This window comes from Taeniopygia guttata, chromosome 5 (genome assembly GCF_048771995.1).
Source record: "Taeniopygia guttata chromosome 5, bTaeGut7.mat, whole genome shotgun sequence".
Taxonomy (NCBI): domain Eukaryota; kingdom Metazoa; phylum Chordata; class Aves; order Passeriformes; family Estrildidae; genus Taeniopygia; species Taeniopygia guttata.
In genome coordinates, this window is record NC_133030.1 from 16,800,687 (window position 1) to 16,819,659 (window position 18,973).

The 18,973-nt window shown below is 41.5% G+C and overlaps 1 protein-coding gene across 6 annotated transcripts in view; it reads left to right on the forward strand.

Annotated features, from left to right (window-relative positions):
• KCNC1 (potassium voltage-gated channel subfamily C member 1) overlaps nt 1-18,973 on the forward strand; it is a 123,097-nt gene that overhangs the window by 86,970 nt on the left and 17,154 nt on the right. Inside the window, exons 3-4 of one of the 6 annotated variants that reach the window (XM_012574108.5) lie at nt 14,346-14,534; nt 16,513-18,684. The exons of 1 other annotated variant lie outside the window; for it this stretch is intronic. In XM_012574108.5, the coding sequence (XP_012429562.1) occupies nt 14,346-14,534; nt 16,513-16,649 (326 nt within the window). In that variant the 3' untranslated portion in view covers nt 16,650-18,684. Of the gene's footprint in view, nt 1-14,345; nt 14,535-16,256; nt 18,685-18,973 lie in introns of those variants that run through there. 4 more of the 6 variants (XM_002197833.7, XM_072929696.1, XM_012574107.5 and 1 more) reach the window with 4 other exon arrangements.

Sequence of the window (18,973 nt, forward strand, 5' to 3'; positions counted from 1 at the left end):
ATCTGCATTGTCTTGGATGTTAGGTTTAATTTCTGTAACATGAAGCATTCACAAGAACTGACTTGTTTTTGAAACCATTACCAGCATATTATATGAAAACAAGGACTTGCAAGCAGTGAAAATCTTTAGATTGGTTAACATCATCCCATTGTAAACAACTAGTTTTAGTTAATATTATAGTTAATATTGCATTACGAACACAGAATAGGTGCCTAACTTTTCTAAAATAGTGTCCAAGTTGTCCAGCATATTTCTTGTAATTTTTAACTGTAAAGCTTCAGTGTGACAGTGTCTAGGTCACATAAGATCATGTGATTTGTATCCAATATGTTATTAAAAAACAAAAAGCCTGCTTAGTTCCTCAGGTGTAAAGGACATAATGAAGTTATTAATTCTATATATTATTTGTGATGGAATGATTAAACACATCACCAAACAGGGCTGAGCATGAAGTAGTTCTGCACATGAACTCCCTCTCTCATTCTCCAAGTCAGCACTTCACATCTGTTCCTGGTCCATGCCCTCAGGGCCAAGGGGGCTCTACAGAGAGCTCAGCACAGCTCTGCCCACTGCCTCCTCCCAGAATAAGCAGCACTTTCCTGGCACAGGCATGCAAACAGCAGAGCTTTGCCCGCAGGCTGCACAGCTGCTGTGGTCATTTGCAGCCAAAGCAAAGATGCTTTGAATTTAAAGACTGGCAGGTTTGAATTAAATCTTCTTATTGCCCCCAACATTCTCAGCAGCTCAGTCCTGGGCCAATCTACACCTGGCAGGAGGGTATCTTTAATTAACAGCACTTGATTTTAATCTGTCAGAGTTTAAGAATGTCAGTTTCATTCTACCTTACCTCCCCTTCCTGCAGCAACTCTTCCTGTTTTCCATCCTGTCTGATCCCACCAGTGGGTGGCTGGGAAAGCAGCAAAAGGGAGGAAAGGCCATTCAGAGTAGAGGATGGCAGAGCTAGAGCTGCAGGCAGACTTTCACCAGCAGCATTAAGAAAGGAGAAATTTCCTCTGTACAAAACATCATCTGCAAAGCTGTTTCTGCTGCCCATAAATTCTCAAGATACTGCCTAAAGAGTGCCTGGTGAAACTGGGCCTGATACAGAGCAGCAGATTTCACCTGACCAATTTGACCAAAACTTGACCTGGGGATATCTCAAACTATAGACAACTGTGTGTTCCCTCACTTAACATAGACCCACCAAATTCGAGCATCTGCATGTCAAAGGATTGATGTTGTTACGTTGCAGTGTTGTTTACAGACCCTATTTAAGATCAGGGTTTCATTTTGGCATCATTTTATACAGGACAACCACTATACTGCAATCAAATACCCAAAAGGCTAAGTGCACAGCAGAGAGAAAATGGAAATAATCCCCAACATTTTCGGTTGACATGGGACTTAATTTAAGTGAGGAAGATTACTTGAAAGGTCTGTGGCAAAGCCACTAGTTGAATACACCTAAAAAAGCATCAGTCAACCACAGTCTGCTGTGCTGGAGTGTCTTTTATCTCAAGGCTTGAGTATTCTAAACAGTCAATATCATAACAGAAGTGGAAAAAAAATGAAAAAAATAAAAAACTAAACCCAGAAAAAGATGATTCCAATCACTTAAACATGATTTTTGTCCCAAACCTCACACTGCTTTACAGGTATAATAATTTAATTCAGTACACAGTGAAACATTTTAAGGTGCAAGTTTGTAAGAAGACCTCAAAACATGCAAAACAAGTATTAAAAGCTCTCAGTTTTGTTTTTAAGGTGTTGCCCAGTTCCTCAGCCCCTCTCTTACAAGAGCTGTGTGCTCACCTGCGGGACCAGTTGACTGCATGGATACATCTCAGAGTTGTCACTGGATGAAGGAGTGAATGTAACTTCCCAACACCATAAAAAAAATTTAGAACATGAGTGGAATTCATAACTTCATTTGATGCCTACAGTACTGTCTGGTGCCAAACTGCAATGGTCTAAAGAATGCATTCATAATACATAAGCCAAGGAGATGGGTTATTTGGGGTTTGTTCAGAGATCTACCCCACACTTTTATTCTTTTCATATATATGCTTACAACACCAGCACACAAAAGGTTTATATTGACTTTTACATGGCCAAATCAAGAATTTCTTACCTCTCTGATTCACTCTGCATGCAGCTTCACTTAAGCTATACTCAAAGGATATCTTATATTCATACAAATGTATTGTGCAGGCTCTTTCACAGTGTACTGGTGGCAAAATATTCTGTTCACTGTGTGGCTGTAAAATACAGAAAAAATTACTAGAAGTGAGGCATCTAAGAGGAGAAGGGAAATGTCTGTCATTACTAACACAGACTTCAGCTTCAGAAAAACATTCTGTGGCTCTTTTACTTCTCTGTCCCAAAGCCAATTTTAAATAATCCACACCTAGACTATCCTGATGTCGGACTAGCTAAAGTAATCCAAGTCTATCACTGACAGAAGGGAGCTACAAAGTTGCAGTGACTCCAGTGTACTCCATGGTCAGATGAACTGGAACAAACTGTGATGTTAGGAACCCATTATTTCAATGCAATTTCCTGAGAGAGAGCTGATCTCCTTTTAAAGAAATTGTGTGGAATTACCCACTCCAGCTTTATCACTCATGCTTTCTGAAGGAGCTGCTCTTTTCTCAGGGCTTCATTTTTCATCTCTTCTGTCATCATAACCTAAATAACCCGTATTCCTTGTGCAACACACTGGCTCTAACGTCAGAAGTGTGCTGAGCACTGTAATTCTAGTGCCAGTGCTCAGTGGGAGCTGGGAACTCTAGGCAGCTCCTGTCAGAGGCCCATTCTGCTGCCTAATATTTCACTGCAGCTTGTGAACCTCGGTGGCTTTTATGGAGAGCAAAGCATTGTTAAAGCCACAGGTATGTAGTCACTGTGGTGGTCCTTCAAACCTCCAGGAAGCAAATTCTCGGATCAAGTGTCTCTGAATGTTATAAAAAAAGTCTCATCTAATTTTAGTGTCATAAAACCTTTGACCTCTCTGTAAGATAGACAGTGGATGGCAAAGTGACTGCTAAGAGCTTTGTTTCAGCTCAAAAATCTCAGGTGTTTAAATGTGTTGGACATAAAAAGTACTAAAAAGGCAATGGAAAAGGTAATAGGGAGGTGTTTTTTCTTTCATCACTATACTTAGCCTTTCTAGTCTTTAAAATCCAAAACTCCTCACTCCAAAATAGTGAATGATCACATCTTGATATCACTGACAATGGTGTCTTTGGGATCTAATGGAGAAATTGCTAACAGCTGAAAACAAAATGAATAACATTCAGTTATTCTCATCTAACTTAAGTTTCACTTGTCTGAGGTCCTCCTTATATTGGAAGAAGAATCAGGCAGCCTCTGAGAGTAATCCACTCATTTATGACATGAGTTGTCCTCCGGGGCTGCCTTTCTCCATAAGAGATCACAGGTGACTGCAGCTCTCATTCAATACTGTCAGTTAAAGGCCCACAGTTCTGTGTAAGCATTTTGGATCTATTCCTTGCCCCCTGCCCCATGTGGCATTCCTGCAATCTCACAGCTGAGGGTCACATGTAAAGCAGAATCTGTAACTAATATAATGTAATACCTTGTACAATTATTCATCTGCCACTTCCTGTAGAGATAAAACTGGTGGGTGTCACTTGTACTACTGTTGACTTTAGAATGTGAGTAAAAAATAACATCCCCTATGTCAAGTAATTTGAAAACAAAGAGGAGGAGCTATGTATCCAAGCACAGTACTTGATGTTTCCTGCTTTTTTCTGGCACCAGGTGAGACATGAAAAAAGAATTCTAAAATTATAAAATCTCCCCACACAAACCCTGTGGGCCAGAGCCACGGCTGTGTGTGTTTAGGGATAGGACTGCACTAAGCTAAAAAACAAATGCAGAACTAAATAATAAATTTTAGGAGTTTTCATGCCTTAAAAACCTAATGAGCACAAGGCACTTTGAGTAATGGGAAAACACAGATACAAGCACTTCAGCCAAATAAGGCCAACCTGTGACAATCCTTCAGCACAAAGAGATATAAATATGGTAAATCCTATTTCTCAAACACATGGTTCCTATGTCATCCAGTGTAGAATGCATTCCTGGAATATGAAAGAGATGCTCTTGGCATCTCTTCCTTCTGCTGTACTGAGTATGGTTGGTGTTTGCAGGACAGATGCAGGAAAAGGCACCTCTGTGCAACAAGTGCATTTCTACTGCAGTATGATTAAATACACCAGATCCCTTACCTGTTACTACAAAAGGCCAGGGGCAAAGAGGTGTAGGGTATGAGGTCCCAGTTCTGTGCCCGTTCCACTTGCTTGTATCCCTCTTGGACTATACTTGCTGGATATTTTCTCCGAACATTTTGTTGACTTTTTTGTCTGTGCTTTTATAAGCACAAAGCCGAAATAACGAGCACTCTGCCATTCCTGCTGTCATTGTTCTTTGTATTCATTCATCCACGTTCCATGTCTCAGACACCTTTCATACTGTATAGATCATCATACTGTATTTCTCAGTCAGAGCAGTAATATAAGATGGCAACATGACTCACCTGACTGCATTTTCTGTAACCTCTACCTGACCTGTCAATGACCCCCCTGGTGTTAGTGAGACTCTCAGATGTTCAGGATAGGTATAAGTAAATCCCCAGGAGGATCAGGATGAAACTAGGAAGGATCTTCCAGAGCTCTTTGCAATGCAGGACTTCCAGAAGCAACTGTTCTCAGCACTGCGTTAAGCACATATCCAAAAATGCCTGTAAATAGCAAGATGCACTGGATTGACTTTCCTAGAGCTCCTGTATTTCTCTAGCAGTAACAGTAGGTAGGCAGCCAACATACTGTCACCTCACTTCAAGAAGTAGTCCCTGTCAAGGGTGATATTCTCTGGGAGTGACGTTACTATGTTGGCCAAGTTAGTACTGGGAGAGACGGTCACCACCGTCACTGGAGTGCCTTTCCTGGGGGACACGGCTTCCTGGAGGGACCCAGGTCGACATGGTGGTGAGTAAATGTTGAAGAGGTAGGTTGGGTTGGAAGGATTCTGCATAATTCATGTAGCATACTGAATTCTGCTCTCGTGCCAGTGTAAAGTCCTTCAGTACTCAGAAGAGCTTCATAATAACTTTCAAAATATGCAGTAATATAAAATCCAGGAAACTAATAAAGATACCTAGATAAAGATATTGATTTTAATGGCCTTAGAATATCGGGGTAACTAAAATGAAGTTGTTATATAGGAATCTTAATTCTTTTACATGTTCACATTTCTCTCTTTTTTCTCTTTCTCTCTTTCGCTCTGTTTGTTAACATTTACTTGTTATTGCTCTACGTTGCTTGCAACTTGTGTATGTTACAGACTGTCACATTTTATTCTGTGAAGTTTTTCTGCAATTCCCATCAACCTGAGCTCCATGTTGGGCAGCCGAGGAGATTACAATACAGTTCTTTATTGCAAAAGAACCAGGAATGTCACAGACTATAGGTAACTTCACTGAGGTTGTGACACAAAACCTGATGCGAGGTATTAATGCAAAGAGTAAGTACTTGGTATGAAAATAGAGCTATTTAGTCAAATTACTTTCTTTTTTTTTTCAGACAGTCTGCATGGGAAAAATTAATTTTCATTACTCTCCAGAAGAAAACACTCCCAAACCTACCAATCTAGGATTCTTGTCATTCTCATTTGAAAACCAATGGTGCCTATGTCAACATATCATTGCTCATTTTCAAAGGCTTAAACCCATATTTTCTATGCTGTTCTTCTCTATGCTGAACTTCCTCTCACACTTTCCAAGTCATTATTTCATCATTTTGTCATCCTTTTTCTGTGGTTTAATATATCTTCTACATAATTCTTTTTCTAATTTAATATAGTTATATCCCTTTCACTCTGAAGACCTGATTAAACAACAACAAAAATGAGTCCCCACCCATGGGATTCACATTTCTTAATCCTGTGTGAGGTTCTGTAGCCTATAAAATTGATTTCTGTAGCCAAAGATTGTAAAATTAAATGCTTTGCTCAGGACATCATTCAGCAAAGTAACAATTATGCTTCTGTGCCAGACAATCTTCCCCAATTACTCCCATAAAAGTTTTAAAGAATGGTGAAAAGTAGCTGATAGACATTCTGATCATTTTCTAGAGGGACAGCATGAAGTTTATTGCTTATTCTTAGTTGTCAGGAACTCAGAAATCACTATAGTCATGAACCAACTCAAGAAAAGCTTATTTGTCTCAGTGTGAAGTTCCTTTACTACCTGATTTGCTGTTATGCTCTGACCGTCTCTGAATAAGTGAAGAAGCACAGCAGAGTTTCCATGAAGTCCAGCATAAAAGCATACAGTAATTTATACTGATGCAATTGATGAGTGGACAATGAATATTAATGTAGAGTTAACACTACCCAGGCAACTAAAACAGAAACAACTTACTAACATGAGTGGAATTTGACCTCAAGAGACTCAAGATAGTTGGGAATTTAAATGTAAGTGCTTCCTTTTCTTACATGCAACATCTCAGAGAGAAATCACTGAATAACACAATTCTTTAGGTTGAAAAAGGTCTTTAAGGTCATCAAGTCCAGCCTCTAACCCAGCACTATGAGTCCACCACTAAATCATGTCCCAAAGTGACACATCTACACAACTTTTAAATAACCCTGGGGACAGCAACCTGACCACTTCCCTGGACAGCCTGTTCAAATGCTGGACAACCCTTTTGGTGAAGAAATGTTTCTTAATATCCAATCTAAACCTCTCCAGCTACAACTTGAAGCTATTTCCTTCTGTCCTATTGCTTGTTACTTGAGAGAAGAGGCCAGCCCCCACCTGGCTACAGCCGCCTTTCAGGGACTGGTAGAGAGTGATAAGGACCCCTCAGGCCTCCTTTTCTCCAGGTCAAACACCCTCAACTCCCCCAGCCTCTCTTCAAGACTTGTGCTTCAGACCCTCCACCAGCTCCCATTTCCCTTCTCTGGACTCTCTCCAGCCCCTCAATGCCTTTCCTGCAGTGAGGAGCCCAAAGCTGGACACAGCACTCGAGGTGTGCCCTCACCAGTACAGAGGGACAATCCCTGCCCTGCTGCTGCTGGCCACACCATTGCTGATCCAGGCCACGATGCCCTTGGCCTTCTTGGCCACCTGGTGCTGCTGGCTCATGTTCAGCTGCTGTCAGCAGCACCCCCAGCTCCTTTTCTGCCCAGCAGGGTCCCAGCCCCTCTGGCCCAGCCCGTGGCCCTGCCTGGGGTTGTTGTGACCCAGGACAGCCCCGGCACCTGGCCTGGCTGAGCCTCAGCCGCTCGGATCCTCTGCAGAGCCTTCCTGCCCTCCAGCAGATCAGCACTCCCAGCAGCCTGGAGTGTCTGCAGCTGCCTGAGGCTGCCCTCCATCCCTCAAACAGATCACTGGAGTGTCTGCAGCTGCCTGAGGCTGCCCTCCATCCCTCAAACAGATCACTGGTGTGTCTGCAGCTGCCTGAGGCTGCCCTCCATCCCTCCAACAGATCACTGGAGTGTCTGCAGCTGCCTGAGGCTGCCCTCCATCCCTCAAACAGATCACTGGAGTGTCTGCAGCTGCCTGAGGCTGCCCTCCATCCCTCAAACAGATCACTGGTGTGTCTGCAGCTGCCTGAGGCTGCCCTCCATCCCTCAAAGCGATCACTGAGAGAGAGGCTGAGCAGGGCTGGGCCCAGCACCGAGCCCTGGGGAACACTGCTGGTGACCATGCCCCAGCTGGATGGAATCCACTCACCCCCAGTCTCTGGGCTCAGCCATCCAAACAGTTTTTTACCCAAGGAACAGTGCACTTTTCCAAGCTATAAGCACACAAATTCTCTAGGAGAATGCTGTGGGAAACCTCTCCCTCACTCACTAAGCAGGTCACCTTGTTATCGAAGGAGATCAGGTTGGCCAAGCAGGATCTGTGTTTCCTAAACCTGTGCTGGCTGGGCCTGATGCCCCAGTTGTCCTGCATGTGGCACTCAGGACAATCTGCTCTGTGACCCTCCCAGGTACCAAGGTCAGGCTGACAGGCCTGTAGCTCCCCAGATCCTCCTTCTGGCCACTCTTGTAACTCAGTGTAACATTTATCAATCTCCCCAGTGCACCAGTACTGCTGATAAAGGATGGAAAGGGGCTCAATGAGCAATTCCATGAACTCCCTCAGTACCTCTGAGTGGACCCCTCTGGCCTGAAAACTCGTGTCTTAGTGCTCAATGACCATTTCCCCTTGGATTAGGGGAGATTCATTCTGCTCCCCATTCCTGTCTTTCATCTCAGGGGATTGAGTACCCAAAATAAAACTTGCCTGACTATTAAAGACTGTGGCAAAGAAAGCATTACACAGCTCAGCCTTTTCCTCATCCTCTGTCACCCTATATCCCCCCCACATCCAGTAAAGGATGGAAATTCTCCTTAGCTCTCTTTTTGTTGCTAATATACTTACAGGAAGATTTTTATTGTCTTTTATGGAAATAGCCAGACTGAGTTCTAGTTGGCCTTTGGCCCTTCAAATTTTCTCCCTGCATGACCTCATGACATTCCTGTAGTCGTCCTGAGCTGCCTACCCCTTCTTCCAAAGGTGCAAGTCACTTTTTTTTCCTGAGCTCCAGCCAAAACTCTCTGTTCAGCCAGGCTGGTCTCCTTTCACCGGCTCATTCTTTGGTGCACAGGGACAGCCTGCCCCTGTGCCTTCAGGATTTCCTTATTGAAAAATGTCCAGCCTTCCTGACTTGCCTGCCCTTCAGTATTGCCTCCCAAGGGACTCTGTCAACCATGCTCCTAATGTCTGCCTCAAGATGTTCAAGGTACCAGTTCTGCCAGCCTCCCTTCCTTACTCTCTAGGAATCAAAAACTGTATCATTTCATAATTCCTATGCCCAAGACACCTCCAACCATCATGTCACCCACAGGTCCTTCTCTGTTCACAAACAACAGGTCCAGTGAGGTATATTCCCTAGCTGGCTCACTAGGGAAGTAAAATCTAGGGATATAAAGTCAATGGATATTTTCAGATAGCAAGCAGCTCTTAACTCCTCCACAAACCAAAGTAAGTATCTTGGAATATTTGAATTCCTGCTCCTGATTTCATCATAATCATTTGTTTAGCACAAGAATTATCAGTCAAAAGTGATGCTGCAAAACCAGCATGCAAAAAGGAATGTAATTTTTTTTTTTTTTTTTAAGAAAAAGACAGCTGGGAAAATCTATCCTCCAGCAGCCTCACGGCTGCTCTACTTCCCACTTCCAGATAAGAGCCTTGTAGCTAAGAAAAGCTAAGCACAGCAATTCTCCTCTCTCACCTCAGCCGTGCCACCCCTGCTCCAGTAGCTTTCTGTCACGATCCCAAAAGCCAGGGAAACCCATCATCCCAAGAAGAATTTCCCATTGCCAGCAGAGTATGACACAGATAATGTTTGCCACAGTAACAACCCTTTTACATCACCAGGAGAGTGTGAAAGGATTGAAATGCAGAAGAGTAATTAATTCATGGAACACATACCCATCTTTTCTTCAGGGAGCCAGCTGGATTAAAGGTCTCTGCTGTCAGGGAACTTCACGGAGATCCTTCTTCATAAAACATTTCAGGCAGCTACTGTATATATTATAGTTGGAGACACATTTAAAATGAAAATGACCCTCATGTTCTGAAAAAGAACCAAAGGACACTCAATTGATCAGGAGTGGGACTATCCACAGACAGTAATAATGGCTGTCCCAGGTTTGAATCAGGACTATAAGAGCACAGCTGGGATCTAGAAAAGTGGTAGGGTAATTTTTAGGTGTATGTGAGGTGGGGATATGAAATGTAACTTTACTCAGAGAAGATGTCCCCAGCGGCAAGATCTTCATCTTTCAAAAAACTTACTTTCCTGGCCTTGTTCTCAGCTGCTCCTGCCTGCTTCCTGCCTCTCAAACCCTTCTCTTGAAACAGGCTGAAAAGCTCTGAAGTCACCCAATGTCTGTTTAGGACAGTTATAGGTACTCAAGCTCTGTCCTTGTCTCTTTTAACCTTTAAACAAGGGTAGGAGCAAGACTGTCTCTGTTCTTCTGTAGGAAATTGTCAGTCACCTCATTTGACCAAAATACCAAAACTATGTTTCTTATATGCTGTGTTTCTGATCTAGAGCTGAGAAAATCCCATCTTCTTCAGCAGAATGTGGACAAATCTGTCACATTGCATTTGTCCAGATATTGACTCATAGGTGACTATTCTTGGATACCTTGCTATGGATTGTGGGGCTTCTCTTAGCCCTGTTTCAGTCAAAGTGATCCTGTAAACACTGAAAATGATGCCCTCTGAGAGTAACTTTCAACTCATCCAGTCTTTGGAGTAAGTGACTACTGCACAGGTCTGCAGACACATCGGAGAGAAAAATGTGGGGGTTTGGGGGCACAGCTACAATCCTGAGATGAAGCAGTGAGAATTGTCACCACCTCTGACCCCAACATGACTTCTGACAATACCTGCAGTAAGAAGGGTAGGCCAGGAACTTTTTTCTTGGCAGCTGCTGGAGAATGGCAGTGTTTGCTCTGGGGAAGAGGACTGGGGTGTCTTTCCCTGTGCAAGAACTATTTCAGCACAAGTGCCACATTTCTAAGCATAGACAATAAAAGTATCATACAATCATGTCCACCGACACTCTGAACATAAGGTGCAGTTCAAATAGTTGGAGAGTCGGTGTCAGACTCTTGCTTATAATCAAAGCCAGCAGCACTGGTAAAACTACCGTAACAATTTGCAGCCATTTACTGTGGCAAAAGAGATGAGTAATGGAGCAGCAGCAGGTACATGGGCAGCTCTACTGTGCTTCTCCACAATAAGCAGAGTACACTAATGCAAAATCCAGCAGTTCTTATAAGTAGGGATATTTTTCAGAACTCCTTCCTCCCATTTTGAAATCCAGCATTTCTTTGGAAATACACAAGGCATTTTAATGTGCTTTTCTACAAATGAAGAGGGATGAGAGAGGGAAAAAAAAAAAAAAAAAAAACAAATGGAAACCACACAAATGAGGTAGTTGTGACACAAACTACTCACCTGGGAAATATGCTGAATACTTTCTTCACCCTCTCAGGCAAATCTCTGCAGGAGAATGTTTTGTGTAGTCAGCTAGGTATTCACATATAGGACAATTAGGGAGATAAGGTGCCAAGCTGAGAGTTGGAAGATTTTGTTGCAAATAACCTCTTACATAGCAGTAGGCAAGTCACCTCATTGTATGGTAGTTTTACCCATCTGTAAAACAGAGATGATAATATTGACTTCTCTTCATAGAACAGAACCTAAAGAACAAAAAATGCTGTATGAGCCTAATTCAGATTCTGCTAGCAGGGATGGAAGGACTCGTGAGTTTGGTAGGCCAGAATCAACGCTTAGAAGCTTTAAACACCATTAGTATAACTAGATTCAGACTCAATGCTTGCACAGTTTTTCTTTATCTGGAGTTCTCTCAAACACAGGGTCAGTCTTGGAAAAAGCAAACGTACAAATGGAAACTTAAAAAAATCAACCTAGAATGATGTAATTTCATCCCATCTTTAGACCTTATTCCTAAAATTGTTCAGCATGTCAATTTTCTAGTTAAAACAATGGGAACTTCTAACTGTGGACTGATGGCATCAGTGATGTTTATGCTTTCTTTACTCCTGTAACAGATTATCACATACCTCCAGAGAATTAGGTGCTGTAGCCAGTGGTTTGGAACACAACTATTCTACTTAGTACTTACTTATATACACCAGCAATAGTGTTCTGTGCTGGCAACTTCTCTACTTCCTAAATATTCGCCCAAGTTGTCATTGTGGATTAGCATGGCTATCCAGAATGTGATCCCTAAGGCATGGCCCATGACTGTAATGTTCAAGGGACATTAATACATTAATAGGATAGTTCAGTAATTTTCCCACATTTTCAGCTACTCTGTTCTCTTCCTCTTGAATGGAAATAAAATAACAAGGTTGTGGAATTTTAACAAGCATAGAGGAAAAATCATCAGCACTAAGGGACCCTGAAGAGACTGTAAGAGCGAGTTCCAGCTCAAGCTACTACAGATTTATAATGCAATTTAAGAAATTAATTTGAAGAAGGTCAATTTTGTTGCCATTCAAGCACAACAGAGCCTGCAAGCTGCTTCCAAGAGAATCAATGGCTGTTACCTGTGAGCAGCCTGACCCACAACCACTCTGCTCAGTTGTTTTGAGCTCCTGAAAAGGATCAATTTGCCCTCGATCACCAAGAATTTCATTTGTAAACCTGGGCTCAGGAGCAGCAGTGGGTGTCTGAGGTTTCACTGCGTAGCTCTGCTGACTCAGCTGCCTCCCTCATTTCAGGATTAGAGCCACCAGCTTGTAGCAGTAGAGGTTTATGAAGCAGCCCAGTTCTTTGCTCCTCCCCAGGAGGACTGCAGCTCTCCCCAAACACAGTTAAGCAATTTTTAAATACACGGCTCAGTACCTGCAGTGTCACGGTTTCTATGGCAGCCGTGCCAGGTTTTTTTTCAGAGTGGCATTAAATAGCAGTGATTATTATGAACAGAAAGGAATTGCAACTCAGTGAAATCTTAAAACTTAAGAATCCTATTGAAATTAGTGTCTACAAGTATTAAAATGCCCCATGGCTTTTTCCACATTTTTAAATGTATTAAGAGACCTAATTATTTCATTGCTCACAGAACAAAACAAAACATTGCTACATCCCTCTCGGGGGAAATAAGTGGCTGATTCTGCACAGAGAAAAATGGAGGCAGAGGTGAGATGTGCAGCAACTTTTTATGCTGTGACAAACCAGTGACATCTAAATAGAAGAAAAATAAAGGCCTAGAATGCAATTACTGGTGCATGATAGGTGCATAGTTTGTGTCATCTACATCTGCGTGTGTGTGTGTGTGTGTGTGTGTGTGTGTGTGTATGTAAAGTAACAAGCATAACTTGAAAATGCTTCTGCCTTCTACTCATCTGTTGTCCATCAGAGGATCGATGGACCCTACCTAACCGTATCTTTTTTTCTTTGAGGCTTATTTTATTAGTTGGCTTCAAAATAATTGCAAATTAAATGAACAATATTATATAGCATTTAGAACAAGCTAGTACATGGATGTCGAAGGGGAACTGAAATTAAGTCTATCCATTGAGTTTCTTTCCTTAAAGACTTACAGGATCACCCATTGCCTTACAGAAAGGAATTGCAACTCAGTGAAATCTTAAAACTTAAGAATCCTATTGAAATTAGTGTCTAGGTAATAAGCATTGTGCAACCGAGGTGTAGGATGCTGCCAGTACCACTCAGTTAACATATCTCAGCATTTGTGGAGCTTCAGAAAGCACATTTTGACTGTTTTCCCCTCCCTTCAACCAAAATACTCATATCGAGCTGTGCCATATTTCGAGTATATTCTCAATACACTAATTTGCATTTCCAAACTCCCCCCCCCAAAAAAAATCCTACAGTAAATAGCACTTTAAATTGTTTTATAAATGTAAAAAACAGTCACACAGAGAAAACATATCATTTTCAGTCTATCCGCATGGGAATGTGTGAAGCAAAATGGGTAAATCTGACAACCTATTTTCATTATTTACAGCCAAGAGTAAATTTTACTCTATCTAGTTTCCAAATTCATGGCCTGCTGTAGTGTTTTGTGTATGTAGTGTCCTGTGCTGGCATTGCAATAGTGTATATGTTTCAGAGGAGAACATCAGAAAATGGATTGGGTTTTCTTTAAATCCACATTCTGCTGTCGTGTTTCCCTATGTAACGTACTCTGTGTGTCTAAAACCTGTACAGCCATTCTGCATGACTGATACCGGAAATGCTATAAAACCATCTGGGTAAATTTTGGGGAGGGGAAGAGCAGGAATTTCCCCCTCAGTAATACCGCACACGGGTGTAAACCAGCACAAACAGAATATACTCAAATACTCCAACACAACTCTCAGTCCACTGCCTCTCCAGAGTTCTGAGCGACAGTAGGCTCCATGACAAACAGGTCATCCATGCACCATCCGATGTCATGCGAAAACATACTCTGATTTCTAACCGCGGTCTTCTGCTCGCAGGACTAGGAACCACTGCACGCCCCTTTCTAAAAGGGCCCCTCAGTGCGGACCTACAGGTGGCTGCTGTCACACCTAACGGGATCATCTTTTGTTTCTCCTCCCACTTAACAGACTTTATTTTATTTTGGTGCAGTGCACATGAACGCAGTGTCTAGGACAGATGTGCTACCTTTTAGAGTGTCGCTATAGAAGTCTTTAGCTGTGAACCCTTAATTTGCAGCTGGAACTCTAATAAAAGTGCATAGTGTTTCAATAGCCTTCTGCTTATATGTTTGAAGATTCGAAACTGAATGGTGAGGTGGCCAAGGCGGCGCTGGCAAACGAAGACTGTCCCCACATAGACCAGGCTATTACGCCTGATGAGGGCCTGCCCTTTACCCGCTCTGGCACTCGGGAGAGATATGGACCCTGCTTCCTCTTATCAACCGGGGAATATCCCTGCCCGCCTGATGGAGGAATAAGAAAGGGTATGTAGCTGGGGCCCTGTAACCACGTAGCTAGCAACCGGTTTAAATAAATAAGAGAAAGTCAGCTTAGCTGTAGCACGTGGTAGTGCGCTTGCTGTAGAGATGCACGTTTGGGCTGGAAACCACCACCTGATGTCTGCATTTGGAGTTTCTAACCTATTTCTTTCAGAAAGAAAAGCCTGAGGAGCTGTAACTACCCCATGCAGCTATGCTAGGCAGTCGAGTCTTCCACCCCAACTGGTGCAGGAAGCTTTAGTGGAGGATGCTCTACTATGTTCTTAAATTAGCCCATCCCGTAAGGAAAGACCAATTAATGAATCATAGCGATGAGAGTTTGCCACTTGGAAAGCTCGCAGAGCTTACCAGACTCTGAGGAGCACAGACTTGGAGGTGGCAGACAGAAGAGATAAAACACAAAAGCAAAACATACTCAAGAAAATAAGAAATTATTATTTAGTGACCTTAACAGAGCACTAAAATAAAATATTTGGTTATTCATAGCTGGTTAGTTCAATAGAGAAGGAAAAGCATGAACATCTGTTGGCACGGGTGTCTGAAAATCAGAAAATAATCCATCTAAAATCCTTTCATAAATAAATCATTATTAGTTAGTTTCTCAGACTTCTGACAGGTACAAATCTCTCAAAAGTAGTTTGCTAATGGTCAGAATAATCTATTTAGCAACAGAAGTAAAATCCCATTAAAAAGCCTTCCCTTCTTAAAAGAGACTGTTTTGCTTAAATAATTTAATGTGAGGCAACCACACAAACCCAAAATTAGAGCTACATTTGTATGCATCAAAGTTGATAAGGAATGGGAAAATTGGAAAAGAACTCACTCTTCAAATCAGTGTTTACCACTGGTGTACTGTATATAGTATAAGATAGAATCAATATTTTAAAACTGCAAAGATTGTATGACATAACCATACACTGAGTATGGAGTATAGAATTCCCATGTGCCATTGTATGATGGGCAATAGTTATAGTAAATGCCAGTTATAGATAGTGTATGTATTTATAAGTCTAACGCTTATCATCAACAAAGATATAGTAGGACCACAAGACTTTCATATGAAAGTATATCCTCTAAAATTTACCTTTGTAGCAAAGTGTTTTTACTTGATTCTGTATTGGATAAGCATTGGCCGTGTTCATTCAGCCTGGACGAGTTCAGGTGGTTCCAGTGGATCAGGGGAACACTCCAAATGGCACATCCTTTGGGATGGGGAATGTATGGTTTTCACGATGCACTGCAACCTCCTCTCGCTCCTGAATGAAACAGAGGCTGGTTGGCTAAAGAGTAATATACGTCAGCATATTGTTGGCCTGTTTGAAACATGTTGAGAGCATCTTAATTGTTGTTTCAACAGAATTTCATCCATAGTTTGTGCAACTCTCTGTACACTTGCTGGGCTGTTTACGTGCATGCCTGAAAAACAAGGCGGGGAGGGAGGGAGGGAAATGGAATGCATGCAATTTTGTTTTCTTTCTTTTTCTTTTTTTAATTTTTTTTTTAATGCTGAGAACAAAGGAGTAGTATCTCTATAGCAACACATTCAATTATATGGATTTTGCTGCCTTGCCCCCCTCCTGCCCCACAAAGATACCACAAATCATTATTTTGCCTGAGGTCACAATGCATGAAGTGGAAGGGAGAGGTATGTGTGAGTGTATGATGGAGACATAAAAAATCCCTCCCACTGACTCTTCTTTTTTTTAGGGTACAACCATGTTGCTGCCTGTAGGATCAATTACATAGCCTGACCATCTTGAGAAATGATGATTTTTTTTTTAATGTATATATTTTAAATTTTTTTCTGTATTCCAACGGCCTTCTGAGTCATGTTGCAAGCGATACTACTCTCGGCATGTCCGTGCATGCAGATGCTATTGAACTGGCTACAATGTTGACCTCATTCTTAGTCCATTCTGTCATTGATCCAATGCTGTACTTTGCATTTTTCTTTTAAATGAAGGTTACGAAATGTCACGGAGCCTTAACAGCATAGCTGGCATAAGTGGAAAAGCGATAGGATTATCCTCAGTGTCTGCGCCCTACAGCTCTCCTAGCCCAGTGAGACGTTCTTGGTCTCCCATCCCATCTATTTTGTAGCATGGATCAGTAGCAGAGAATGGTCTAAAAAGCTTTACTTTCAATTAGCCTATGCGATGTTGCATATAGTCCAGGTGACTAAGTCTGAAGATGCAATGTCTCACAGTAGCACCCGCTGCAAACGGTGTTACTTCTGATGCTTAGGTGACAACACTCCTAAATAGCACTCAGATGACAATAGGCAGGCATTGGCGTAGTACTGGTGGGCCATACGTGCTGCATGGTATCACTACATAGGATGAAGGGTAGATGCACCAGATGGCTTCCTTCCTGGTGCATCCTGCTAGTATATGCTTATTGTGGCTAATGGTGGATCTACTGGCTCTGTATGGAATGGGTTAGGCATTTAGTCGATGCTGAAACATGCCAACGATGGAAGATTTTGCTTTTCTCAGGATATTTTTGAGCCATAGGAACCCTGCAGGAGTTTGAGCAAACAAGCACAGTAGGATGAAACTTTGCATGGGCACCTCTTTTAAGCTGAAAGCAATACTCAGACACACTGTAGAGAGGTCTCAGTCTGGCTGACTGCATGGGAAAAAAAATCCTGTTGAAGAAGAATATGGCTGCCTCTGCATGTAGCTATTTCACCTTTTCCTCCTTCCTTTAACACTAAGATGCCGAGCTTGATGTGAAAAGCGCAGGGAAGAAGCTCAAGTACTGATTGTATTCTTTACATGCAGATCTTTGCAAAGAAAGTCCAGTCATTGCTAAATATATGCCAACAGAGGCAGTCAGAGTGACCTGACAAGGCAAGATGGAGATGAACATTGATGGCTAATAAACATCTCTGTGGAACTGTGCAGGCATAGAAGACCTTCTCATTTGGACAAAGTTAACTCGCTCCATGCAGGTTTTATGGATGATTCTTCGTGGTTCTGGAGTTGTACTAGAGATGCAGGCTTTTTCTACGGCCAAAATGTAACAAAACTGTAGAAGATCCTTTTTTTTTTTAATCTATTTTTTTGTTCCAAAGCATGACTTGCATGAAGACAAAAATGAAAATTAAAAAAAAAAAAAAACAAAAAACAAAACAAAACAACACACACACAAGAAACACTGCAAATGTATGATTAAGGAGAAAAAAGGAAAAAAAAAGCAAAGTTATATATTTTCTTTCAAAGCTCTTTACTTTTACATACATTGTTGTAGCGAAAATGTAAAACATTATAAAACTGTACATTTCTTTGCTATGGATCGCTTCTTTTTGTATACAAGATAAAGAGTAATGGTTTTAAAAAGTGCAATCAGGCAGTCATCGGTCATATTGACCACGCCTTCACAGTTCATCACACCGACATGGAAATCAAGAACTTTTAATCCAACTAGAAGTGTATAAAAATAAGAAAAACTTTTTCCTGTCTGTTTTTGTTGGCATGCTTGTGACACATGGGACCTTCCTTCGGACCTGACAGTAACAGCTGGTTAATTTTCCAGCTCTGGTTATGTTGTATTTTATTGATGTATAGATCCAACGTAAAGACCCTTCATAAATTGTTCATATTAAGTAATCAGTATGAATTTTAAACAAAAGAGGTGTTATTTTAAAACTGGGACTTATAGTACAAAATCAGGAAAATACTCAAGTATAAATGGTCTCAAAGTTTAAGAAACAAGACAACAGCATTGTATGCAATTTAGTACTGAGTAAAATGCATGCACAATGTTATGCAAAACAATTCTAGCATGAAAATAAATTTTGTATCATGGTTTCAGTGCCTGCTGTATAGTGTAAAGGGGAATCCTTTTCTGAAGCAATCAGGGGTTTCCAGAGACTTGCTTCTAAAATCTTGAATAAATACAGTGTTCTCAACAGAAATGTAGGAGAAAAGCTTGGCATTGCTTTGGTTCTACAATGCTAATTTTGGTTAGTAGATAATAAATGAAGCCTGCAAACACTTGATACAACCGATGTCTAAAGAATTCACACCATTAGTAATTTTACAAGGGAAGATTAAAAACCCCTATAATGATGTAGGTATCTTCCTTTTCCCTCCCCAACAATAATAAATGTTTGTCTTTTTAGCTGATTAAATGAATTCAGTTTTTCTTACTTCTTCGGGCCCTGTCCTTCACTTGTCCATCACTGAGCCACACCAGTGCACCTGATCTGAAACTGAAAGAAATCCAGGTGTCCTAGTCGCACTTGATTTGCCACACAAAACATGCACCAGTAAGAACTGAGAAACACAATGGGATTAAGTTTTATTTTAGATGCTACAAATGACAACTATGGACTATGTGCCAACAGCATTCTAGTTGCCTGAGCATTTTTGGTAAAGTACTTCTATAAAGGAAAGATACACACCTTTATCCTCACATGA